Consider the following 26088-nt stretch of genomic DNA (forward strand, 5'->3'; position numbering starts at 1 on the left):
TGGAGCGAAGGAAATAGGCAACGTTTTGGGCCGAAACCCAAAGGGTTTCGGCCCGAAACGTTACCTATTTCCTTCCTGAAGGGTTTCGTCCCGAAACGTTGCCCATTTCCTTCGCTCCATAGATGCTGCTGCACCCGCTGAGTTTCTCCGGCATTTTTGTCTACTGTCTCTGTCATTTGACATTTCCATCCTGGCCCTTCTCTTTTCCTGTGCATGAGAGAGACCGAGAGAGAGCGCAGAACATTATTACATATAACGGTGGCGCAGCGGTAGAGTTGCTGCCTCACAGCGCCAGAGACCCGAGTTCGATCCTGACTGCGGGTGCTGTCTGTACAGGGTTTGGACGCTCTCCCCATAACCGTGTCGTTTTTTCCAAGATCTACGGTTTCCTCCCGCACTCCAAAGACGTGTGGGTTTGAAGGTTAATTGGCTTGGGTATACATGTAAGATTGTCTCTAGTGTGTGTGTGTGTGTAGGACAGTATTAATGTAAGGCACGGTGGTATTTGGACCATATCTCTCGACACCTGCCCTATCCATGTACCTGACTACATATTACGAGAGTCCCTGCCTCAACAGCCCCCTCTGGCAGCTCATTCCATACACCCTACATAGAAAGACATTCTTGCCATAGAGGGAGCACAGAGAAGGTTCACCAGACTGATTCCTGGGATGTCAGGACTTTCATATGAAGAAAGACTGGATAGACTCGGCATGTACTCGCTAGAATTTAGAAGATTGAGGGGGGGATCTTATAGAAACTTACAAAATTCTTAAGGGGTTGGACAGGCTAGATGCAGGAAGATTGTTCCCGATGTTGGGGAAGTCCAGAACAAGGGGTCACACAGTTTAAGGATAAGGGGGAAGTCTTTTAGGACCGAGATGAGAAAAACATTTTTCACACAGAGAGTGGTGAATCGCTGGAATTCTCTGCCACAGAAGGTAGTTGAGGCCAGTTCATTGGCTATATTTAAGAGGGAGTTAGATGTGGCCCTTGCGGCTAAAGGGATCAGGGGGTATGGAGAGAAGGCAGGTACAGGATACTAAGTTGGGTGATCAGCCATGATCATATTGAATGGCGGTGCAGGCTCGAAGTGCCGAATGGCCTACTCCTGCACCTATTTTCTATGTTTCTATGTTTCTACCCACCATCCTATGTGTGAAAACAGCTGTTTCTCCGTTTTTTATTCACTCTTTCCCCTCTCACCTTAAACCTACATCCTCTGGTTCTGGATTCCTTTACCCTGGGCATTCCCCTCTAGTACCCCCTTCGATAAGATCGCACCTCATCCTCCCGTGCTTCAAGGAATAAAGTTGTGGCCTGCCCAACCCTTCCCTATAGCTCAGGCCTTTGAGCCCTGGCAACATGCTCGTAAAACATCTCTGTACTTTTTCCACCTCAATGACATCTTTCCTATATAAAGGTGCCCAAACCTGAACACAACACTCCAAACGTGGCCTCGCCTATGTCTTGTCCTTCTGCTGCCGTGTGCTTGGAAGAGGCAGTTCTGGGATTTAAGGGCAGGCATCACATTGATGTGCGGGGGTGGAGATTAGTTTACAAGTCCTGTCGTTCAACGCTTGCTAGAAATGGACTATATTGTCTCGGGCATTTTCTTTGACAAAACATTATTCCCCCATCTAAAAATCTGACGAGCGTTTGTCGGCACTGGGCCTGTGCTCGCTGGAGTTCAGAAGAATGAGGGGGGACCTCATGGGAATGTAGAGAATAGTGAAAGGCCTGGATAGAGTGGATGTGGAGAGGATGTTTCCACTAGTGGGAGAGTCTAGGACTAGAGGGCACAGCCTCAGAATTAAAGGACGTTCTGTTAGGAAGGAGATGAGGAGAAATTTCTTTAGTCAGAGGGTGGTGAATCTGCAGAGTTCATTGCCACAGACAGCTGTGGAGGCAAGGTCAGTTAGTATATTTAAGGCAGAGATAGATAGATTCTTGATTAGTACGGGTGTCAGAGGTTATGGGGAGAAGGCAGGAGAATGGGGTTAGGAGGGAGAGATAGATCACCATGGTTGAATGGCGGTGTAGACTTGATGGGCCGAATGGCCTAATTCGACTCCTGTCACATAGAAACATAGATAATAGGTGCAGGAGTCGGCCATTTGGCCCTTCGAGCCAGCACCGTCATTCAATATGATCATGGCTGATCATCCAGAATCAGTACCCCCGTTCCTGCTTTCTCCCCATATCCCTTGATTCCGTTAGCCCCTTAGAGCGAAATCTAACTCTCTCTTGAAAACTTGTGATTTTACGATCTCTTATGAATCTAAAAATATGTCTTGACGATTGTGTGGCAGGTTCCCCCATGTTATTAGAGCTCGACATCAAACACCTGATGTCACTTAAAGGCTCCATTAAGTTCCACAATTGCTGCTGCTAAGGCTCTCTGAAATTGTCTGTCAGTTGCAAAGATGCACTTGCACACAATACTCCCCCCCCTCCCCCACTGAGAGAGGGCAAAGAAATAGCATAACAATTGAACCAATACTTGAAATCTGTTTTCGAGGTAGCGAACACTAACAACTTCACCCTAGTGAAGGGCAGCACGGTGGCGCAGCGGTAGAGTTGCTGCCTCACAGCGCCAGAGACCCGGGTTCGATCGAGTGCTGTCTGTGCGGAGTTTGCACGTTCTCCCCGTGAGCGTTTGAGTTTTCTCCGAGATCTTTGGTTTCCTTCCACACTCCAAAGAAGTTGGTTAATTAGTTTGGTATAAGTGTAAATTGTCCCTAGTGTGTGTGTGTGTGTGGTATAGTGTTAGTGTGCGGAGATTGCTGGTCAGTGCGGGCTCGGTGGGCCGAAGGGCCTGTTTCTGTGCTGTATCTCTAAACTAAATATACCATAACGATTCTTGTATCTGGAATGGGGATAGAGGAACACCAGGATTCTGGCGAACCTTCTCCTGACAGCATCGCCTTCTAATCTTCCCTCTCCCCCTCTCTCTCTCTCCATCCCTCCCCACACCCAAGTGGCACCAGCTTCTCATTTTCACCCAACAAAAGTTGATTAGAGTACCTCCTCAACTACCTTCTAACTCTCTCTTGAAGAAGGGTTTCGGCCCGAAACGTCACCTATTTCCTTCGCTCCATAGATGCTGCTGCACCCGCTGAGTTTCTCCAGCATTTTTGTCCACCTTCTACCTTCTAACAATGTCCTGTTTCCTTTATCATCACTACTTTTTCCCATATCTTTCATTCATTGTTCTTTATCTCTCCACATCACCGTCTATCTCTCGTTTCCCTTATCCCTAACCAGTCTGAAGAAGGGTCTCGACCTGAAGCGTCACCCATTCCTTCTCTCCAGAGATGCTGCCTCTCCCGCTGAGTTACTCCAGCACTTTGTGTCCGTCTTCGGTTGAAACCAGCATCTGCAGTTCCTTCCTACACATTGAATCTTCAGGCTGGTTTGGTCTCCACCTTATCCCATGACTGTCACTAAGTAACTAATTTAAAGCACAGCAGAGGAACAATGAGCAGGCTTTCGTGGGATACTTGTCTGACTAAAAATAAACTTGTATCCTTGGAAACGCTGGCAGCTAGAGGGATGGCTTTCTGAAATAGTCACAAAGAGAGAGAGAGTCATTCACACAGCGTGGAAACGGGCCCTTCGGCCCAACTTGCCCATGCTGGCCAACATGCCCCATCCACACTAGTCCCAACTGCCTGCATTTGGCCCGTATCCCTCTAAACCTATCCTATCCATGTCTAATTGTAATTGATTAGATTAGCTCCTCAACTACCTCCTCTGGCCTCTGGCATCCATACACCCACCACCCTCGGAGTGGAAAACTTGCTCCCCTAAATCTTTCTCCTCTCACCTTAAACCTATGTCCCCTTGTAATGGGAACATAGCATTTCACTGCAAGTGATGTATAACATTGACTTTGACTTTGGACTCTCCTACTCTGGGTAAAAGACCCTATCTATTTCCCTCATTATTTTGTACACCTCTATAAGATCCCCCCTCATCTTCCTGCGCTCCAAGGAATAAAGTCCTAGACTGCCCAGCCTCTCCCTGTAGCTCAGGACCTCAAGACCTGGCAACCTCCTCGTGAATCTTCTCTACACTCTATCCAACTTTATGACATACATCCTATAGCAGGACATGGTGGTGCAGCGGGTAGAGTCGGTGCCTCACAGCGCCGGAGACCTGGGTTCGATCCTGACTACGGGTGCTGTCTGTACGGAGTTTGTACGTTCTCCCCGTGACCAGCGTGGGTTTTCTCCGAGATCTTCGGTTTCACCCCACACTCCAAAGGCGTACAGGTCTATAGGTGAATTGGCTTCGGTAAGTTGTTAAATTGTCCCCAGTGTGTGTAGGATAGTGTTAGTGTGCGGGGTGATCGCTAGTTGCCGTGGACTCGGTGGTCAAAGGGTCTGTTTCTGCGCTGTCTCTCTAAAGTCTAAATCCGGCTGATCAAAACTGAAAACAATATGGAGGCTTGTCTTGGATCTTGGAGGGGGAGCAGTGAGAGAGGTGTCTAAATGGCCTGTCCCACTTCCACGATCTAATTCACCACCTTTTTTACTCGTGGACATTTTTCATCAGTCTAGAAAAAACGTCGCGACCTACTTGATGCCTCGAGCACCTACGACTAGCATCACGGCCTTCTACGACCTACCTACGACCTCGTGATGACCATGCTGCGAGTAGGTGTCACGGGCAAACTCGGCAGGGGTCGTGAAATGGGACAGGCCGTTAACAGAATTCCCATCAGCGAGCTGAAAGACATTCTTGCCATAGAGGGAGTACAGAGAAGGTTCACCAGACTGATTCCTGGGATGTCAGGACTTTCATATGAAGAAAGACTGGATAGACTCGGCTTGTACTCGCTAGAATTTAGAAGATTGAGGGGGGGGGGATCTTATAGAAACTTACAAAATTCTTAAAGGGTTGGACAGGCTAGATGCAGGAAGATTGTTCCCGATGTTGGGGAAGTCCAGAACAAGGGGTCACAGTTTAAGGATAAGGGGGAAATCTTTTAGGACCGAGATGAGAAAAACATTTTTCACACAGAGAGTGGTGAATCTCTGGAATTCTCTGCCACAGAAGGTAGTTGAGGCCACAGTTCATTGGCTATATTTAAGAGGGAGTTAGATGTGGCCCTTGTGGCTAAAGGGATCAGGGGGTATGGCGAGAAGGCAGGTACGGGATACTGAGTTGGATGATCAGCCATGATCATATTGAATGGCGGTGCAGGCTCGAAGGGCCGAATGGCCTACTCCTGCACCTATTGTCTATGTTTCTGTGAAATCTCCTTGGTATTTGGATCTTGCGTCTCCAGGAGGCCTGAGCCGTCTCTCATCCCCTCCCCCTCTGAGATTCCTGCTGCTTTCCACCTATCACTTGCCAGGTTTTATCTGTCCTCTCTTCCAGATTTCTCCCCCCCCATCCCCTCCCTACCACAATGTCTGAAGAAGGGTCCCGACCCGAAGCTTCCCCTATCCATGTTCTCCAGAGATACCGCCTGACCTGTTGAGTTACTCCAGCACTTTGCCTTAGTTTTGTGAACCAGCATCTGCAGTTCCTTCTGTCGAGGGATCTTTTAATCCATTTTTGTTTTGGAGATCTTGCAGTTGGCACTGATATTAAACTTCAGATATGTTTAAGAAGGAACTGCAGATGCTGGAAAAATCGAAGGTAGACAAAAATGCTGGAGAAACTCAGCGGGTGAGGCAGCATCTATGGAGCGAAGGAAATAGGTGATGTTTTGGGTCGAGACCCTTCTTCAGACTGATGTTGGGGGAGGGGGGAGCGGGAAGAAGAAAGGAAGAGGCGGAGACAGTGGGCTGTGGGAGAGCTGGGGAGGGGAAGGAACGGGGTACTGATTGTGGATGATCAGCCATGATCACATTGAATGGCAGTGCTGGCTCGAAGGGCCGAATGGCCTACTCCTGCACCTATTGTCTATTGAGGGAGAAAGCAAGGACTACCTGAAACAGAGTCGTCAATGTTCATACCGCTGGGGTATAAACTACCCAAGCGAAATATGAGGTGCAGCTCCTCCAATTTGCGGTGGGACTCACTCTGGCCATGGAGGAGGCCCAGGACAGAAAGGTCGGATTCGGAATGGGAGGGCTTCCCATTGTCACTCCTGTCACTTTTTCACCCCGGCCACTCCCTCTTCTCCCCTCTCCTATCGGGCAAGAGGTACAGAAGTGTGAAAACGCACACCTCCAGATTTGGGGACAGTTTCTTCCCGGCTGTTATAGGGCAACTGAACTGTCCTCTCACCAACTAGGGAGTGGTCCTGACCTCCCATCTGCCTCATTGGCGACCTTTGATCTATCTTTAACCTGGACTTCACCTTGCACTAAACATTCTACCCATCATCCTGTATCTGTACACTGTTGACGGCTCGATTGTAATCATGTATAGTCTTTCTGCTGACTGGTTAGCACGCAACAAAAGGCTTTTCTCTGTATCTTGGTACACGAGACAATAATAATGCACTAAACTAAACCTGGTCGGTAAACAGACAACCCATTGTTCAGGAGCATAATCGCAGATTCACATCATTCCTAAGGGCTTAATTATCCAGCGACTGCTACGAATGTTGCTCTTCTAGGGGGAGCGTTAACTATTTGTGACAAGTTCATGTGGAATATTGTCGAACTTTAATTCTGTTTTAAACCGTAACTCTCTCGGCTGCTTGAATGCAGTGTGCGGTGGTTTAGCCAGGGACTGTTCCCTTCTCTGCCCCATATCCGTCAGTACTCCACTGCTCGAGTCTGTGTCTGGAACTGAACTTGCTGTTCGCTCGTACGAAGCCACTGAAATATGATTCGTTTTGTGCTCATTTTTAATGTCTTGCCACTTGGTTACCATCGGGCAGCTTGCCCAGACAAGCAGTCCATCCTTTTGTGTAGGAAGGAACTGCAGATGCTGGTTTACACTGGAGATAGACACAGAGTGCTGGAGTAACTCAGTGGGACAGGCAGCATCTCTGGAGAGAAGGAATGGGTGACGTTTTAGGTGGAGACCCTTCTTCAGACTGAATGTAAAGGGGGGGGGAGGGGAGTTTCATGTCATACGACTATGACTCTTTCCCCCCCCCCCCTCCCCAGCAATGGATAGTGAAAGGCCTGGATAGAGTGGATGTGGAGAGGATGTTTCCACTAGTGAGAGAGTCTAGGACCAGAGGCCACGGCCTCAGAATTAAAGGACGTTCCTTTAGGAAGGAGATGAGGAGGAATTTCTTTAGTAAGAGAGCGGTGAATCTGTGGAATTCATTGCCACTGAAGGCTGTGGAGGCCAAGTCAGTGGATATTTTTAAGGCAGAGATAGATAGATTCTTGATTAGTACGGGTGTCGGTGGTTATGGGGAGAAGACAGGGGAATGGGGTTAGGAGGGAGAGATAGATCAGCCACGATTGAATGGCGGAGTAGACTCGATGGGCCGAATGGCCTAATTCTGCTCCTAGAACTTGTGCACGTATGAGGCGTTTCTTTGCTGGGAAACATTGTAACTGAATGAAGCTCCGTCCCCGAATAATGATAATGTTTCCTCTCTTTGGCAGAAACTTTTTGCATTGCAAAGGATAAAAACAACCTGACGGACTGCACCGTCCACTCCGAGCCCTCGATGTGTGAAGGTAAGAGGTCGCCGCTAAGTAAGTAAGTTTATTGGCCAAGTATTCACATACAAGGAATTTGCCTTGGTGCTCCGCCCACAAGTAACAACATGACATACAGTGACGGTTACTAATGACTCAGAAAACACTAAACATTAATAATAATAAAACATTAATGATAAAACACCATTGATCAAGCATGTGAACCAACAAAATACCAGATCAAAGGGAGGCTACAGATTTTTTGCTGTTGAGTAGAGCAACTACTCGTGGATAAAAACAGTTTTTACATCGGCCTGTATGTCAGTGAAGAAACATAGAAACATAGACAATAGGTGCAGGAGTAGGCCATTCGGCCCTTCGAGCCTGCACCGCCATTCAATATGATCATGGCTGATCATCCAACTCAGTATCCCATACCTGCCTTCTCTCCATACCCCCTGATCCCTTTAGCCACAAGGGCCTCATCTAACTCCCTCTTAAATATAGCCAATGAACTGGCCTCAACTACCCTCTGTGGCAGAGAGTTCCAGAGATTCACCACCCTCTGTGTGAAAAAGATTTTTCTCATCTCGGTCCTAAAGGATTTCCCCCTTATCCTTAAACTGTGACCCCTTGTCCTGGACTTCCCCAACATCGGGAACAATCTTCCTGCATCTAGCCTGTCCAACCCCTTAAGAATTTTGTAAGTTTCTATAAGATCCCCCCTCAATCTTCTTAATTCTAGCGAGTACATGCCGAGTCTATCCAGTCTTTCTTCATATGAAAGTCCTGCCATCCCAGGAATCAGTCTGGTGAACCTTCTCTGTACTCCCTCTATGGCAACCGTGGAACTTTGTAGCACAGTGCAAGCAGCAAGTCAACTGGGCTCATCTCTGCCAATGCCCTGTGACCATTTACTCCACAGTCTATGAGCTGATCTGTAGAGGGTGGGTGGGTGAGTGGGCCAGAGGGGATTCTACGACCTGGCTAGATTCACATGGAAACTTCTATTTAAAAGGACCAAAGTGTTGAGGCAAGCATTGGATCTGTTTTTTTGGAGGCAGATCCAATCCATGTTGTCTAGCCCTCTATATAGCTCTGAGGTCTAATGGTTCCACAACCACTCATGGACATGCAGTGTCTGGTTACACACTGCAGCAAAAATCCTCTTCACAGTTCTCTGAATAACAATTAGTGGTCAGAGCTGCTGCCTCACAGCGCCAGAGACCCCGGTTCAATCCCAACCTCGGGTGCTGTCTGTGTGGAGTTTGCACGTTCTCCCTGTGACTGCGGGTGCCCTGGTTTCCTCCCACGTCCCAAAGATGTGCGGGTTTGTCGGTCAATCGGCCCTCTGTAAATTGCCCCTAGTGTGCAGGGAGTGGGTGAGAAAGTGGGATAGCATAGAACTAGTGTGAACGTTGGTCGGTGTGGGCCGAAGGGCCTGTTTCCATGCTGTATCTTTCAATCCATTCCATTAAAAACACAAGTGTTGTCAGCAAATGCAAACCTGTTGAACTTTAGGATCTTGTGTGTATTTATTCCGATGGCTCTAAAGTAAATGTTCCTCTCAATCCGATCTCTGGAAATAATTTATTTACATGGGACAAAGGTTTTTCTGGAGTTTCTTAGTTGATGTCTTAGTAAAGTAAAAATAACCAGGTGTGTATCTTTATATATGTGGAAACAGAAGGAAATGGATAAATATGGAAGTGATTTGTTATAATAATGTGATGACATTTTTCCCCCTTCGTCTCCATCTAACAGCTATCACCACAACCAAGGAAGCCATTACTGCAGGTAGGCCATGACTACCACTTGATATCTGGATAGACTCGGCTTGTACTCGCTAGAATTTAGAAGATTGAGGGGGGATCTTATAGAAACTTACACAATTCTTAAGGGGTTGGACAGGCTAGATGCAGGAAGATTGTTCCCGATGTTGGGGAAGTCCAGAACAAGGGGTCACAGTTTAAGGATAAGGGGGAAGTCTTTTAGGACCGAGATGAGAAAAACATTTTTCACACAGAGAGTGGTGAATCTGTGGAATTCTCTGCCACAGAAGGTAGTTGAGGCCACAGTTCATTGGCTATATTTAAGAGGGAGTTAGATGTGGCCCTTGAGGCTAAAGGGATCAGGGGGTATGGAGAGAAGGCAGGTACAGGATACTGAGTTGGATGATCAGCCATGATCATATTGAACGGCGGTGCAGGCTCGAAGGGCCGAATGGCCTCTACTCCTGCACCTATTTTCTATGTTTCTATATGTTTCCCTTACGAGCCTCGCCCCACGAGGTTTAACACTAGTCCTTCTGCATGCTGTATTTTTCTCTCTGCTTCTGGGAATATAAACACTAACCTGAAGTCTCTTGTCCCGTGGGGAAACTTGTAGAATTGTTGATGTTGCATAATAATTATCAGCCGACATCTACTGCAAGTCTGTCGTGTTCCAACTCAAAACGTTTGCTATTCCTTTTCCCCAGAGCCGCTGCCTGACCCGCTGAGTTACCCCGGCACTCTGTGTGTGCCTCTCTTCAGTATAAACCAGCATCTGCAATTCCTTCCCACATATAATAAAATAACTCAGCTGGAACGGCAGCATCTCTGGAGAAAAGGAATGGGTGGCAATAGACAACAGGTGCAGGAGTAGGCCATTCGGCCCTTCGAGCCAGCACCGCCATTCACTGTGATCATGGCTGATCATCCCCAATCAGTACCCCGTTCCTGCCTTCTCCCCATATCCTCTGACTCCGCTATCTTTAAGAGCCCTATCTAGCTCTCTGTTGAAAGTATCCAGAGAACCTGCCTCCACCGCCCTCTGAGGCAGAGAATTCCACAGACATTTAGGGTCGAGACTCTTCTTCAGACTGAGAGATGACTTTGGTGCCTACTTTACATATAGGCTGATCAGAACTAATGTTCAAATCGGAAGGGAAGTCAGAACTAATGTTCAGAAGGGAAGAGATTGAACTTTTTATTTCACCTTCCATCACGGTGAGGAATATGGAGGAGTCACTGTGGTGGATGTCCATGTTGAAATGTATTTTGTCTGTGTTCTGTTGCTTTTTATTGGTATGTCTGTATGGCAACTGAAATCCCTCGTACTGCTGACCAACGATCCCCGCACGCTAACACTATTCGACACGCATTAGGAACAATTTACTATTTTACCGAGGACAATTAACCTACAATTCTTTGGAGTGTGGGAGGAAACCGGAGCACCCGGAGAAAACCCACGCAGTCACTGGGGGAACGTGCAAACTCCGTCCAGACAGCACCCGCAGTCAGGATTGAACCCTGGTCTCTGGCGCTGTGAGGCAGCAGCACTACCCGCTGCACCACCGTGCCGTACCCTGCATGTAAACGGCTGTTTACATTTAACACACGGCAGGGGTGGGCTTGATGTAATGCTCAAACCTAACGTGCTGGCAGCGACTGTGTTCTGGTACAGCACGACTCGACTGGCTCCAAACCCCCTTCAATTATTAAGAGAGTCTTCACTTACTCCAGTAAATAAGTGATAAGCTTATCCAATTTAAAAAGGTCCACATCCAGATGGATTTAATTTCCTAGGTCACAGAACTGTGGACAGACAGAGTTCCTCCTTGTTTCTAAAGACTCACTATGAGAAATACCACCGTTGCAATGTTTAGGGTTTGATTTGGCCTCACAAACTTGTCTCTGGGAAGCTACAATCGAACACTTACACCCACGTTGCAGCATCTATGCGTGAAACTGTAGATCAGGCTCTCCTGGCTGCAATACAAAACTTCAAACAGTAAAACCAGCTGCATAATCACCAGGGGCGGCGGCGAGATCGCAGTCTGTTTGTTTTTTCTTTCCTTTTATTATTTTTTAGTTTGTTACAAGTTGGTTTTAATGTTCTTCGGTTTGTTTTATGTGGGGGGAGGGGATCGGGGGGAATTTTTTTACCTTCTTACCATCCCAGAGATGTGATCATTTTTCTGATCACATTCTCCGGGCTCTGCGGCCGACCATCGCTGGAGCTGGGAGCCGGCTCGGACTGTCGTGAGCCACACCGCGGGGCGCGGACTTAACATCAGAGCGGATTCCCTGCCTGGGATCGCTCCCGCCGCGGCCTGCGGACTTACCAACAAGGGCTCGCAGTCTTCGGGAGAGGCTGAGTCGGGAGCTCCAACGCCGCAGAATGTTCGACCAGCCCCGATGCAAGAATCGATCGCCCAGCGCAGGGGGGGGGGGGGGTTAACATCCCCCCCCGATGCAGGAACTGATCGCCTCGACGCAGAGGGCCCGATCGCCGCCGGTTATGGGACGAAGATCGTCCCGTCAACGGAGGGCTCGAGGCCCCACGACCGAGGAAGAACAAAAGGAAGGCCTTGAACTTTATTTCGCCTTCCATCACAGTGAGGAATGTGCAGGGGTCACTGTGGTGGATGTTCATGTTAAAATGTGTTTCTGAGTGGTCTGTTGCTTTTAATTGTATGAGTGACCTGGCCAATGAAATTCCTCGTATGTTGCAAAACATACTTGACGAATAAAGTGTGATTCTGATTGTGATTAAACACTTCAACTCCCCCTCTTGGGAAAAGTTGACCATTCGGGACCAAGGTAGCCCTCCAATTAGTTACATTTTACACTGGAATGCAAAGTACAAACTGTTCCCCATTTATTTTCTGGTTTGGGTTTAAAGAGACAGATTGACTGTAGACAAAAGTGCTGGAGAAACTCAGCGGGTGCAGCGGCATCTATGGAGCGAAGGAAATAGGCAACGTTTCGGCCCGAAACCCTTAAGTGATGTCCACTTGCTTAGATACAACATGGAAACAGGCCATTCGGCCCATCGGGTCCATGCCCAACATCAAGCACCCATCAGTCCCATGGGGGGGGACAAATACTAGGGGGCATTGGTTGAAGGTGAGAGGGGCAAAGTTGAACGGAGATGTGTGGGGCGAGTTAACGGGTGTTAGAACACTCTGCCAGGGGTGGTGATGGAGGCAGATACGATAGTCGCGGTAAATCAATCAGCCATGATCACATCGAATGGCGGTGCTGGCCCTGAAGGGCTGAATGGCCTACTCCTGCACCTATTGTCTATTGTCAAAGAGACTTTTGGTTGGGCACGTGGATATTTGGGGAATGGAGGGGTGTGGACCAGACTTTGTGGGCTGAAGGGCCTGTTCTTGTGCTGCATTGTTTTATGTTCTAACTGTCTCAATCCTGACCTCTGTGTGGAGTTTGCACGTTCTCCCTGTGACCATGTGGATCTCCATTGGTTGACCTGGTTTTCTTCCACTTCTCAAAGGCGTGCGGGTTTGTTAATTGGTTATTGTGAGTTGCCACACTGGCGTAGTTCGCTAGCAATGAAGCAACGTTGATAGACACGGGGGAAGTTGCTTGGGACCGGTTAATGTATAATGGATTGCTTCAAGGGCTGGCAGCAGGTTGATGGGCCGAATGGGTGGCAATAAACAGATGGGCTGGTAGGAGGTTGATGGGCAGAATGGGTGGCAATATACAGATGGGCTAGCAGGAGGTTGATGGGCCGAATGGGTGGCAATAAACAGATGGGCTGGCAGGAGATTGATGGGCTGAATGGGTGGCAATAAACAGATGGGCTGGCAGGAAGTTGATGGGCAGAATGGGTGGCAATAAACAGATGGGCTGGCAGGAGGTTGATGGGCTGAATGGGTGGTAAGCAGATGGGCTAGCAGGGGTCTGATGGGCAGAATGGTAAAGAAATCACACACAGGCACTGTGACACAACCTGCCCATGAACGCACTGACCTGTGAATGCTTCCATCATGGTTTGGTTCCTCTCATGCAGAAGCTGACACCACATCGGAGGTCCCGACCACAGCTCCAGTCTACTCCCCCTCCAGCTTTGACCCAGCCAGCTTCATCGGTGGAATGGTGCTGGTTCTAGGCGCCGAGGCAGCGTTTTTCTTTGCAATCAAGTTCTTCAAAGCTCGGGACGGGACCTACCAAACGCTGTAAGCATCGACTGTGCATGGCATGACGTCTTGCTGTGCTTCTGTGCAACTCCCCCTAGCCTTTTTTTTGTCTTTGTGCTTGCTGACATCGTCTAGCTCGTCTTGTAGTAGCTTTGCACTGTGTGTCTTCATTCATTAAACTTGTTCCTGCTTATTTTTCTGCATTAATTGCATTTCCTGATGGAACTTCATTGAGGGGCCAAGCTAGAACTCAGACACACTGTCAACTCAAGGTTTAAATCAAAGTTTAGAACTAAAACATGTACACTTCATAAGTGATAGGTACAGAATTAAGGCCATTCAGCCCATCAAGTCTACCCCACCATTCAATCATGCCTGACCCGTCACCTATCCATGTTCTCCACAGATGCTGCCTGACCCGCTGAGTTACTCCAGCACTCTGTGAAACGTCACCTATCCACGTTCTCCACAGATGCTGCCTGACCCACTGAGTTACTCCAGCACTCTGTGAAACGTCACCTATCCATGTTCTCCACAGATGCTGCCTGACCCACTGAGTTATGGTGCAGCAGCATCTATGGAGCGAAGGAAATAGGCAACGTTTCGGGCCGAAATCCTTCTGGAAATAGGCAACGTTTCGGGCCGAAACCCTTACGGGTTTCGACCCAAAACGTTGCCTATTTCCTTAGCGCCATAGATGCTGCTGCACCCACTGAGTTACTCCAGCACTCTGTGAAACGTCACCTATCCATGTTCTCCATAGATGCTGCCTGACCCGCTGAGTTACTCCAGCACTCTGTGAAACGTCACCTATCCATGTTCTCCAATGAAATAAAAGAGCAAGGGATTTGGTCAACACCACAGGAAACACAGTTGAATTTCTGCATGGAGATAGTTGATTCATTCAGCTTACTAAACCATGCCACTGCACCATTCTTAATGCTGGAGCTCTATCCACCTATTACTCACCAGCTTTTGGCCTGCTTCCCCCCCCCCCAACCTCCCCCCCCCCCCCCCTGACTCACTGAGTTCCTCTAGCACTTTGTGTTGACTCAAGATTGCAACACCTGCCAGTTGTTCATGAGGTCATAAGTGCTAGGAGCAGAATTAGGCCATTCGGCCCATCGAGTCTACTCCGCCATTCAATCGTGGCTGATCTATCTCTCCCTCCTAAACCCATTCTCCTGCCTTCTCCCCATAACCCCTGACACCCGTAAATGGCTCAGACAGGCATGTGACAGAGTTATTACAAGATGGGGGGGGGGGGGGGGGGGGTGGGGAGTGGGGTGGAGTGTGCAGTGATTATTTTTTGTAATTGTCCTCTCTGCATGAGAAGGTTTAACATACCGAGGGGCTTGATAGCCGTGTGTGTTGTAAGTGGCGCTGTTCAAGTTTGTGCAGCTTTGCAATGTGCTGTCCGTTTCATTTGTCTCTCTCTCTGTTTTATTTGAACCCTTTACATGCTGCCAGCAGTGAGGAGGGCCAGTAGATTGTGTCAGGCTTGGCTCCACCATCGGCTTGCTGTAAATGAACTAACCTGCCTTGCAGATGACCAGCAACAATCAGTTCTGTTTTGTGATCATGATTTGGGGTTCAGTTTCGTTTTGCTGTGCATTTAAATTCTTACACTCTAACTTTGAATGTGGTATGCATTTACAGGCAGGTTGTTTTATTTTTTAATAAGCTCCATATTTAAAGATGATTGTTACTATCTGCCTTGAATTAATTGGTCTCACATGCCTGTGACGGGCTGGGAGTTTGGTAATCTGCATTAACCATTGACAAGTTGGCCTTTTCTTAACCATTGTTTCTTAACGGAAGTTTTAGAACTTTTAAGCCTTTTAAAGTGAGTTTGTAGTTGTGTTAATCATGGTTCTGTAATGGCCTGTAGACTACAGTGTTGAACTGTGCGCAGCGGGTAGAGCTGCTGCCTCATAGCACCAGAGACCCCGGTTCCATCCTGGCCACTGGTGCTCTCTGTGTGGAGTTTGCACGTTCTCTGTGACCGGGTGGGTTTTCTCCAGTTTCCTCCCACATCCTAAAGACGTGTGGGTTTGTAGGTTAAATTTCTGTAAAATTGTAAATTGTCCCCAGTGTGTGTGTGTGTAGGGTAGTGCTAGTGTGCGGGGATAGGCTTGTCTGCGCAGACTCGGTGGGCCGAAGGGCCTGTTTCTGCGCTGTGTCTCTAAACTAAAGGGAGATGGCCTCCATTGCAGCCTGGGTTCTGGCCCCTAGTGTGTAGGTGATCGCTGGCCGGCGTGGACTCGGTGCGGCAAAGGGAACTGTTTCCATGCTGTATCTCTGAACTAAACTAAGCTAAGCTTGTGAAAGTGCCTTGGTCTAGATCTGACTACAGTGTGATTTTTCTCCATCAGGGGAAGGCTTGTGGTCTCACCGAACCAGCTCCTCACACAGATGTAGGTTCTGCCCCAGAGGTTGGGAACGAACTCACTCTCTCGCTCACCCCTCCCTCCCTCCCTCTGCACAGGAGGCGTTCCGAGCCTCTGCACGTCGCCTTTTCCCATGTAAAGCATCAGGATGAAGTTCTAGTAGCAGAATTTAGGCCATTCGACCCATCAAATCTACCCTGCCATTCAATCATGGCTGATCTATCACTCCCTCCTAACCCCATTCTCCTGCCTTCTCCCATAACCCCTGACACCCGTACTAATCACGAATCTGTCAATCTCCGCCTTAAAAATATCCACTGACTTGGCCTCCACCGCCCTCTGTGGCAATGAATTCCACAGATTCACCGCCCTCTGGCTAAAGAAATTCCTTTTCATCTCTGTTCTAAAAGTCTGTCCTTTAATTCTGAGGCTGTGCCCGCTGGTCCTAGACTCTCTCACAAGTGGAAACATCCCCTCCACGTCCACTCTATCCAAGCCTTTCACTGTTCAGTAAGTTTCAATGAGGTCCCCACCCCCACCCCCCTCAAACTTCTAAACTCCAGCGAGTACAGGCCCAGTGGTGTCAAATGCTCATCATATGTTATTATATATAGGGTTTAGGTAGACAAAAATGCTGGAGAAACTCAGCAGGTGAGGCAGCATCATCTATGGAGCGAAGGAAATGGGCGACGTTTCGGCTTGTTTTACCGAAACAGATGCTGTTTGTCCAATCCTAAGAATTAGGAATCGGGATAACCAGGATAAAGTTGAGGCCAGATATCTGTCCCCACTGCCTCACGCCCAGAGTCACGTACATCCTACGATGGCAGCTACAAACAATAGACAATAGGTGCAGTAATAGGTCATTCGACCCTTCGAGCCAGCACCGCCATTCAATGTGATCATGGCTGATCATCCACAATCAGTACCCCGTTCCTGCCTTCTCCCCATATCCCCTGACTCCACTATCTTTAAGAGCCCTATCTAGCTCTCTCTTGAAAGCATCCAGAGAACCTGCCTCCACCACCCTCTGAGGCAGAGAATTCCACAGACTCACCACTCTCTGTGAGAAAAAGTGTTTCTTCGTCTCCGTTCTAAATGGCTTACCCCTTATTCCACACACTGGGGCCAATTTATAATTTTACCGAAGGCAGTTAACCTGCAAACCTGCAGGTCTTTGGAGTGTGGGGGGGAAACCGGAGCACCCGGAGAAAACCCACGCAGCTCACGGGGAGAACGTGCAAACTCCGTGCAGACAGCACCCGTCGTCAGGATCGAACCCGGTTCACCGGCGCTGTGAGGCAGCAACTCTACCGCTGCTCCACCGTGCCGGACCTACCTGCTCTGTTTATGTTCTAATCCCAGACCCACAAAAAGATGGTTGACCCTTAACTGGCTGATGAGACTGAATGGTCCTGACCATACTGGACTTTATCTTGCACTAAACATTGTTCCCTTTTACCCTGTATCTGTACACTGTGGACGGCTCGATTGTAATCATGTATTGTCTTTCCGCTGACTGGTTAGCGCGCAACTAAAGCTTTTCACTGTACCTCGGTACACGGGACAATAAGCTATACTAAAGACCCAAACCATCACCTATCCGTGTTCTCCCTAAGAACATGTTGAGTGATTTTCTTTGGAACTTTAATTTAATGAGGTGAACTGTAATCTACCAAAGATAGTTACAAAATGCTGGAGTTACTCAGCGGGTCAGGCAGCATCTCTGGAGAGAAGGAATGAATAGGTGACGTTTCGGGTCGAGACCCTTCATCAGACTGATGGTCTACCAAGGTGGAATTTGATCAGCTTGAGTTCCCTGGAGTCCCGTGTCTGAAGTTTCATAGTCTACACTATGTTTCCCAAAATGTGTAAAAAGTGTTGCATTGCAAATGTTGCAGCTTCCACTATGCTGTGTTGAAGTCATAATCATAGACTGATACAGCATGGAAACAGGCCCTTCAGCCCAACATGCCCACACCGACCAACATGCCCCATCTACACTAGTCCCACCTGCCTGCATTTGGCCCATATCCCTGTAAACCTGTCCTATCCATGTACCTGTCTAACTGATGGCCCTGTCCCACTGAGGAAACCTGAACGGAAACCTCTGGAGACTTTAATAATAATAATAATAATACATTTTATTTATGGGCGCCTTTCAAGAGTCTCAAGGACACCTTACAAAAATTTAGCAAGTAGAGGAAAAACATGTAAGCGGAATGAAATAAATAGTAGAGACATGACTAGTACACAAAGTAAAGACAGAATTCAATTCAAAACACAATATGAGGCAATTCAAGCACAGATGAAAAGAGAGGGGGACGTGGGGCTAAGGATAGGCAGAGGTGAAGAGATGGGTCTTGAGGTGGGACTGGAAGATGGTGAGGGACACGGAATTGCGGATCAGTTGGGGGAGGGAGTTCCAGAGCCTGGGAGCTGCCCTGGAGAAGGCTCTGTCCCCAAAACTGCGGACTTAGGAAGCCTGAACGGAAACCTCTGGAGACTTTGTGCCCCACCCAAAGTTTCCGTGCGGTTCCCGGAGGTTTTTGTCAGTCTCCCTACCTGCTTCCACTACCTGCAACCACCTGCAACCTCCGGGAACCGCACAGAAACCTTGGGTGGGGCGCAAAGTCTCCAGAGGTTTCCGTTCAGGCTTCCTAAGTGGGACGGGCATGATTCTTCAACGTTGGGATAGTCCCAGCCTCAACTACCTCCTCCGGCAGCTTGTTCCATACACCCACCACCCTTTGTGTGAGACAAATTCCCCTCATCTGTATTTGCAGAAACAGGTGCTGTTTGTCAAACCCTCAGGATTATCTCTACTGTTCAACTGCAATGATACGTCTGTTTGCAAATTAAAACAAAAACCTCCTGTGTTCTATTGGAATAGGATCTGATCTAAAGACGGAGGCAATGCTTGAAGCGGCCAAACAGAAAGTGCAAAACTGCAAACATTTAATAAGTTCTCCACACTAGTGTCACATTTGTGCAGCATTTCACGGGAGCGATGGCCTCTTTGGCTTTTGACACGGTGAATGTAACTGGTGACCATGGCAAGAGAACGCTGGCGACTAGTCTTTGCGTTGGTCCTCAAGAGCACTGCTGCCAATATGCACCTGGACCCTTATGCAAGAACATCCAGTAATGGCTCGACTTAACTATTGGGCCTAACCCCATAAAATGCAGCGTTTTTATATATTATCTGTTGTTCCTTTGAATAGTTTTAACAAATGAATTGTGAATCTCAATAACTTATCGTGATGCTGTAAATGTATTGGCTCCTGAAGCTTTCTACAAAGGTATCTCTTCCAGAGAAGTCAAGGCGACAAGATTTGTCCCATTGTCCAATGTCGGATTAGTTCCATCTAGCATTGCCCATTTGGAAGACCATTTGGAATGGTCTGCTACATGCTAGCAAGCTCCACTAAGCATCTCCTGTGCATATTATAGGTTCATTAGTATTAATAGCAGAATAAGGCCATTCGACAAATCATGTCTACTCTACTGTTTGATCATGGCTGATCTATCTCTCCCTCTCAACCCCATTCTCAAGCCTTCTCCCCGAAATCCCTGACACCCGCACTAATCAAGAATCTGCCTATCTCCATTGACTTGGACCTTCTGTGACAATGAATTCCACAGATTCACCACCCTCTTTAACCAAATAAATTCCTCCTCATCTCCTCCCTAAAGGTGCGTCCTTTTATTCTGAGGCTGTGTGTGCCCTCTGGTCCTAGACTCTCCCACTAGTGGAAACATTTTTTTTTAAACATTTCAAAATAGACTTTATTCAGGTAATAAATATATACAATACGTGAACCGTGCAAAAAATTCATCCGACATTTTCGGAGGCTACACAAATTGTTCAATGCAGTGTTTATACATTTCTCAGATTTCACAAACCTGTCCCCCACCCGTGCCACTCATGTGGCCACATCCTCTCCACATCGTCTCTATCCAGGGCTTTCAAGTGAATGAAATACTTTAAACGCCTGGTGTATTGAATTAAAATGTATTGCTCAACTCGGAGTGTTGCGATATCTCTTGCACTAGTGGGGACAATGGAAGCACTGCCTGGTCTTGCAATGGTTTAATGGTCCATTTGTGCTGTGGTTCAGTTATTGAAGACTCTACTGATATTCCAATCCTCTCTTCTCTTCCCTCCTCGCCCACCCAAGTAACTGATGCTCCGGTGGACCTGCTGCTCACTCAGCCCCAGGTGAATGTAAACACTGTTCATTGTTTCATACTCACATTGGTCAAAGTTGCTGCATGCTGCTCCAGCCCTTAAATGATAACTGGTGGAGGTACTTTATTCTCTCTCCCTCTCTCTCCCTCTCTCTCCCTCTCTCCCTCCCCTTCCATCACTCCATTCCATAACAACAAAACAGTTCAGAAGGAGAAGGTAGACAAAAATGCTGGAGAAACTCAGCGGGTGCAGCAGCATCTATGGAGCGAAGGAAATGGGCAACGTTTCGGCCCGAAACCCTTAAGGAAATAGGCAACGTTTCGGGCCGAAACCCAAGGGTTTCGGCCCGAAACGTTGCCTATTTCCTTCGCTCCATAGATGCTGCTGCACCCGCTGAGCTTCTCCAGCAATTTTGTCTACCTTCGATTTTCCAGCATCTGCAGTTCCTTCTTAAACAGTTCAGAAGGAGAGGTGTTTAATAAGTTGCTGTAATTAGACAGCATTCAATTTGAATCGATCCCAAATTTTGTTTAGTTTAGAGATATAATCACCCTGTCCGTGCCGACCAGTGACCGGTGATCCCTGCCCACTAATACACTATCCTACACACACTAGGGACAATTTACACTTATACCAAGCCAGTTAGCCTACAAATCTGCACGTCTTTGGAGTGCGGGAGGAAACCGGAGCACCCGGAGGAAACCCACGCAGGTCACGGGGGGAGAACGTGCAAACTCCGTACAGTCAGCACCCGTAGTCGGGATCGAACCTGGGTCTCTGGCGCTGTGAGGCAGCAACTCTACCGCTGCGCCACCGTGCCGCCCACTACTGACTGACCACTGAACCTTAACTCAGCCGTCCTTTTTTTTTTTTTAAGTAAATCGCATTAATTCGATTCCCCTTGAGTCTACTAGACCAGCATACTGACAAACTGTAAGGTAGACAAATGTGCTGGAGAAACTCAGCGGGTGCAGCAGCATCTATGGAGCGAAGGGAATAGGCAACGTTTCGGCCCGAAACCCTTAAGGAAATAGGCAACGTTTCGTGCCGAAACGGTTTCGGCCCGAAACGTTGCCTATTTCCTTCGCTCCATAGATGCTGCTGCACCCGCTGAGTTTCTCCAGCACTTTTGTCTACCTTCGATTTTCCCGCATCTGCAGTTCCTTCTTAAATACTGACAAAATGCAATTACAATTCTATGGTCAAAAACTGCGCCACCCTTTGGTGTCAGTAATACTACCAGACACGCATAGCATCTTGTTGTGGGCAGTAGTATTTGTGATGAAGCATGTATGTATGTATGTATGTGTGGGTGTGGTGACTGGGGCCTTGCATCTTGCTTGTAGATCTCTTGGTTGTCTCAGTATCCTGTGGTTACCGGAGATTAGTTTAGAGATGCAGCGTGGAAACAGGCCCTTCGGCCCACCGAGTCCGCGCCGTCCAGCGATCCCCGCAAATTAACAACACCGCACTCGCACGCGCATGCGCACGCACACGCACACTAGGGACAATGTTACATTTTGTCCCAAGCCAACAAACCTGCACATGTGGGAGGAAATCGAAGATCTTGGAGAAAACCAATCATAGAAACATAGAAATTAGGTGCAGGAGTAGGCCATTCGGCCCTTCGAGCCTGCACCGCCATTCAATATGATCATGGCTGATCATCCAACTCAGTATCCCGTACCTGCCTTCTCTCAATACCCTCTGATCCCCTTAGCCACAAGGGCCACATCTAACTCCCTCTTAAATATAGTCAATGAACTGGCCTCGACTACCCTCTGTGGCAGGGAGTTCCAGAGATTCACCACTCTCTGTGTGAAAAAAGTTCTTCTCATCTCGGTTTTAAAGGATTTCCCCCTTATCCTTAAGCTGTGACCCCCTTGTCCTGGACTTCCCCAACATCGGGAGCAATCATGAGGAGAACGTACAAACTCCGTATAGACAGCACCCGTAGTCCGGTTGGAACCCGGGTCTCTGGCGCCGTGAGGCAGCAACTCTACCGCTGCGCCACCGTGCCGATGTTCCACCTATTGTGTGAACGCATGCATTGAGTTAACCCACCCAGTCATAGAGTGGTACGAGGAAACAGGCCCTTCGGCCCAATCTGCCCACACCGACCAACATGGCCCCATCTACACTAGTACCAGCTGCCTACGTTTGGCCCACACCCCTCTAAACTTGCCCAACCCTTGCATCTGTCTAAATGTCTCTTAAAAGGTGTGATAGAAACGGCATCAACTACCTCCTCTGGCAGCTCGTTACATTATGCCCACCACCCTTTGTATGAAAAAAGTTGTCCCTAAAAGGGTTCCAATTCAATCTTTTCCCCCTTCCCCCTTAAACCTATGTCAGAGGATCCTCGATTCCTCTACTCTGGCTAAAAGACTCGTCTACCCGATCTATTCTTCTCGTTTTCCTATACACCTCTATAAGATCAGACTTCACCCTCTTCCTCCTGCGCTCCGAAGCTCACTCACTGCTCATCCTCTTATTGACTCCTCGTTGGTGAGTCGCTTCCACCTAATCAACTCTTGTGTTGTGTTCTCTTGTTCCTGTGTTGTGACAAAGTTCACGGTTTCAGATCCTGGATGAATCTGTCCATGTGTAAAGCTGTTGACCACTTTGTCTATGACTGCTGTACCTTAAATCCCTCTGGAAATGGCAGGAACAATGTTGCTCCAGGATATTGCCAGCGATCGGGACGGGCTTCGTGCAACGGGCGGCAGCGAAGACTAGTATTAACTTCCTGAGTGATGTTTTATGGTTTTCAATAAATGATATTTTGTTGTTCGAGGGTCCTGTGTCCTTTCTTGTACCGCTAGAATTGTGGCTTGTACACGCTGGAATTTAGAAGATTGAGGGGGGATCTTGTAGAAACTGTATCTAACCTGTCCAATCCTTTAAGAATTTGCTATGTTTTTAAGTTGCAGTAGTTAGTGAAGGACGGCTTGTACTCGCTAGAATTTAGATGATTGAGGGGGGATCTTATAGAAACTTACAAAATTCTTAAGGGGTTGGACAGGCTAGATGCAGGAAGATTGTCCCCGATGTTGGGGAAGTCCAGATCAAGGGGACACAGTTTAAGGATAAGAGGGAAGTCTTTTAGGACCAAGAAGAGAAAATCATTTTTTACACAGAGAGTGGTGAATCTGTGGAATTCTCTGCCACATAAGGTAGTTGAGGCCACAGTTCATTGGCTATATTTAAGAGGGAGTTAGATGTGGCCCTTGTGGCTAAAGAGATCAGGGGGTATGGAGAGAAGGCAGGTGCAGGATACTGAGTTGGATGATCAGCCATGATCATATTGAATGGCGGTGCAGGCTCGAAGGGCCGAATGGCCTACTCCTGCACCTATTTTCTATGTTTCTCCTGCAAGATTGGGTTGTCCGGTGGGGGTGGGGGTGGGGGTGGGGGGGGGGTCACTTCATGTGGGGGTCTCGAGTCTCAACCCGAAACGTCGCCTATTTCCTTCGCTCCATAGATGCTGCCTCACCCGCTGAGTTTCTCCAGCATTTTGTGTCTACCTGCAGTGTTGGAGGAACTCAGCGGGTCAACTTAGTGGGTCATGCCTTCCCGGCACAATGCCTCGGTCTGCTCTGAAGCCAACATCCTTATTTCTGATTACTCTTTATTTTGAAGGTAGGCACAAAATGCTGGAGTATCTCAGCTGCATCTCCCTCTCTCCAGAGATGCTGCCTGTCCCGCTGAGTTACTCCAGAATTTTGTGTCTCCCTTCGATTCAAACCAGCATCTGCAGTTCTTTCCTACACAAACTCTTTATTTCATTGACTTTGTGATTACTCTGAGCTCATAAATTCATGTGATCGGAGCAAAATTAGGCCATTCGGCCCATCAAGTCTACTCTGCCATTCAATCAATCTCTCCCTCCCAACCCCATTCTCCTGCCATCACCCCATAACCTCTGTCATTCTCCGCCTTAAAAATATGCATTGACTTGGCCTCCACAGCCGTCTGTGGCAATGAATTCCACAGATTCTTTCAGTCCAGCCAGCCTCCCCACCGATCTTCCCAGATGTTCACCCGTGGTCGGGGCCTCACGAACACCCGCAGTCACCGCCACGGGCGGCCCGATGCTCAGGCCCTCACGCCGGGATGATGGAACACCGACGCCGAACCCCGACGGAGAATATCCTCAGCGGCCCGGATCTCCAGATCAGCCGCCTCCCACCGGAGTCCATGGCTCCCAAAGTCCACAGGCTGCGCCAATCCAGTAGGTAGGCCGCTGGGGGGGACGAGGAGCGAGGACGCGACTCGAATAATAGTCGCATCCTCTCCAGGGAGCGACTGAAGGACAGTTTCCCCTTACCGTACCCACTTCCCCCACATAATAACATTTAAAAAACCCACAGAAAACGCTCTTCAACATAACAAAAAAAACAAAAAGATTCCGGACTGAAGGCGGAGGCAGCAAGCAACAGCGCCAAATGTTGGGCGAGTCCAGAACCAGGGGCCACAGTCTTAGAATAAAGGGGAGGTCATTTAAGACTGAGGTGAGAAAAAACTTTTTCACCCAGAGAGTTGTGAATTTATGGAATTCCCTGCCACAGAGGGCAGTGGAGGCCAAGTCACTGGATGGATTTAAGAGAGAGTTAGATAGAGCTCTAGGGGCTAGTGGAGTCAAGGGATATGGGGAGAAGGCAGGCATGGGTTACTGATTGTGGATGATCAGCCATGATCACAATGAATGGCGGTGCTGGCTCGAAGGACCGAATGGCCTCCTCCTGCACCTAGTTTCTATGTTTCTATGTTATGTTTGATTCAGATCTGGTGCACAGGCTGTGTCCAGTAGGAGTCAGTGTTGTTCCACTTTGCCAGCTCACTCTGCCTCTGTGAAGCTAACTCCGTTACACGTCAAACTGTAGCAGTTCCACACAACCGTTACACTTCAGCGTTGCTCGTTCTCACATTCCGTCGCACTTCAGATGCAGATTGTTGTTTTAATAAAAATATTTGATTGTATTGGTTCTTCCCTTTGTCGATCCAAGTGGAGTTTCTGAGTGACGCCACGGTGGAGCAGCGGGTAGAGCTGCTGCCTCACAGCACCAGAGACCCGGGTTCGATCCTGACCTCGGCTAGAGAACGTACAAACTCCGTACAGACAGCACCCATAGTCAGGATCGAACCCGGGTCTCTGGCGCTGTGAGGCAGCAACTCTACCCGCTGTGCCACCGTGTTTGATTGGAGAGTGAGTGTGCAAACAATGCTTGTCACTATATCTCGGTACACGTGACAACAATGAACCGAGGCCCGTTGGCAGCTTGTTTGTGTCGGGAGCAGATTTCCCACGAGGAGTTTCACATTTGGCTTCCTCTAGCGTCACCTTCTGCAATTATCTGACCCGTCAGGACTTGCGGAAAGTTGAAACTTACAAAATTCTTAAGGGTTGGACAGGCTAGATGCAGGAAGATTGTTCCCGATGTTGGGGAAGTCCAGAACAAGGGGTCACAGTTTAAGGATAAGGGGGAAATCTTTTAGGACCGAGATGAGGAAAACATTTTTCACACAGAGAGTGGTGAATCTCTGGAATTATCTGCCACAGAAGGTAGTTGAGGCCTGTTCATTGGCTATATTTAAGAGAAAGTTAGATGTGGCCCTTGTGACTAATGGGATCAGGGGTATGGAGAGAAGGCAGGTACAGGATACTGAGTTGGATGATCAGCCATGATCATATTGAATGGCAGTGCAGGCTCGAAGGGCCAAATGGCCTACTCCTGCACCTATTTTCTATGTCTATGTTTCTATGTGTGGGTGCGATGTCAGGCCAAACAAACCAACCTGAGGGCCTGGATAGAGTGTATGTGGAGAGGATGTTTCCACTCGTGCGAGAGTCTAGGACCAGAGGGCACAGGCTCAGAATTCAAGGACGATCCTTTAGGAAGGAGATGAGGAGAAAATTTATTTAGTCAGAGCGTGGTGAATCTGTGGAATTCACACACACACACACACACACACACACACACACACACACACACACACACGATTCGA

General features: G+C 48.2%; 1 protein-coding gene across 4 annotated transcripts in view; it reads left to right on the forward strand.

The window, feature by feature from the left end:
- cd164l2 (CD164 molecule like 2) overlaps positions 1-19472 on the forward strand; it is a 28376-nt gene extending 8904 nt beyond the window's left edge. For 2 of the 4 annotated variants that reach the window (XM_033044866.1, XM_033044869.1), the window contains 4 exons: positions 7533-7607; positions 9333-9365; positions 13371-13536; positions 14968-15520. In XM_033044866.1, coding sequence (XP_032900757.1) covers positions 7533-7607; positions 9333-9365; positions 13371-13536; positions 14968-14986 — 293 coding nt within the window. In that variant the 3' untranslated portion in view covers positions 14987-15520. Of the gene's footprint in view, positions 1-7532; positions 7608-9332; positions 9366-13370; positions 13537-14967; positions 15521-18780 lie in introns of those variants that run through there. The other 2 variants (XM_033044868.1, XM_033044867.1) reach the window with 2 other exon arrangements.
- The last annotated feature ends 6616 nt before the right edge of the window (positions 19473-26088 follow it).

The sequence above is a fragment of the Amblyraja radiata genome, chromosome 27 (genome assembly GCF_010909765.2).
Source record: "Amblyraja radiata isolate CabotCenter1 chromosome 27, sAmbRad1.1.pri, whole genome shotgun sequence".
NCBI classification, from domain to species: Eukaryota; Metazoa; Chordata; class Chondrichthyes; order Rajiformes; family Rajidae; genus Amblyraja; species Amblyraja radiata.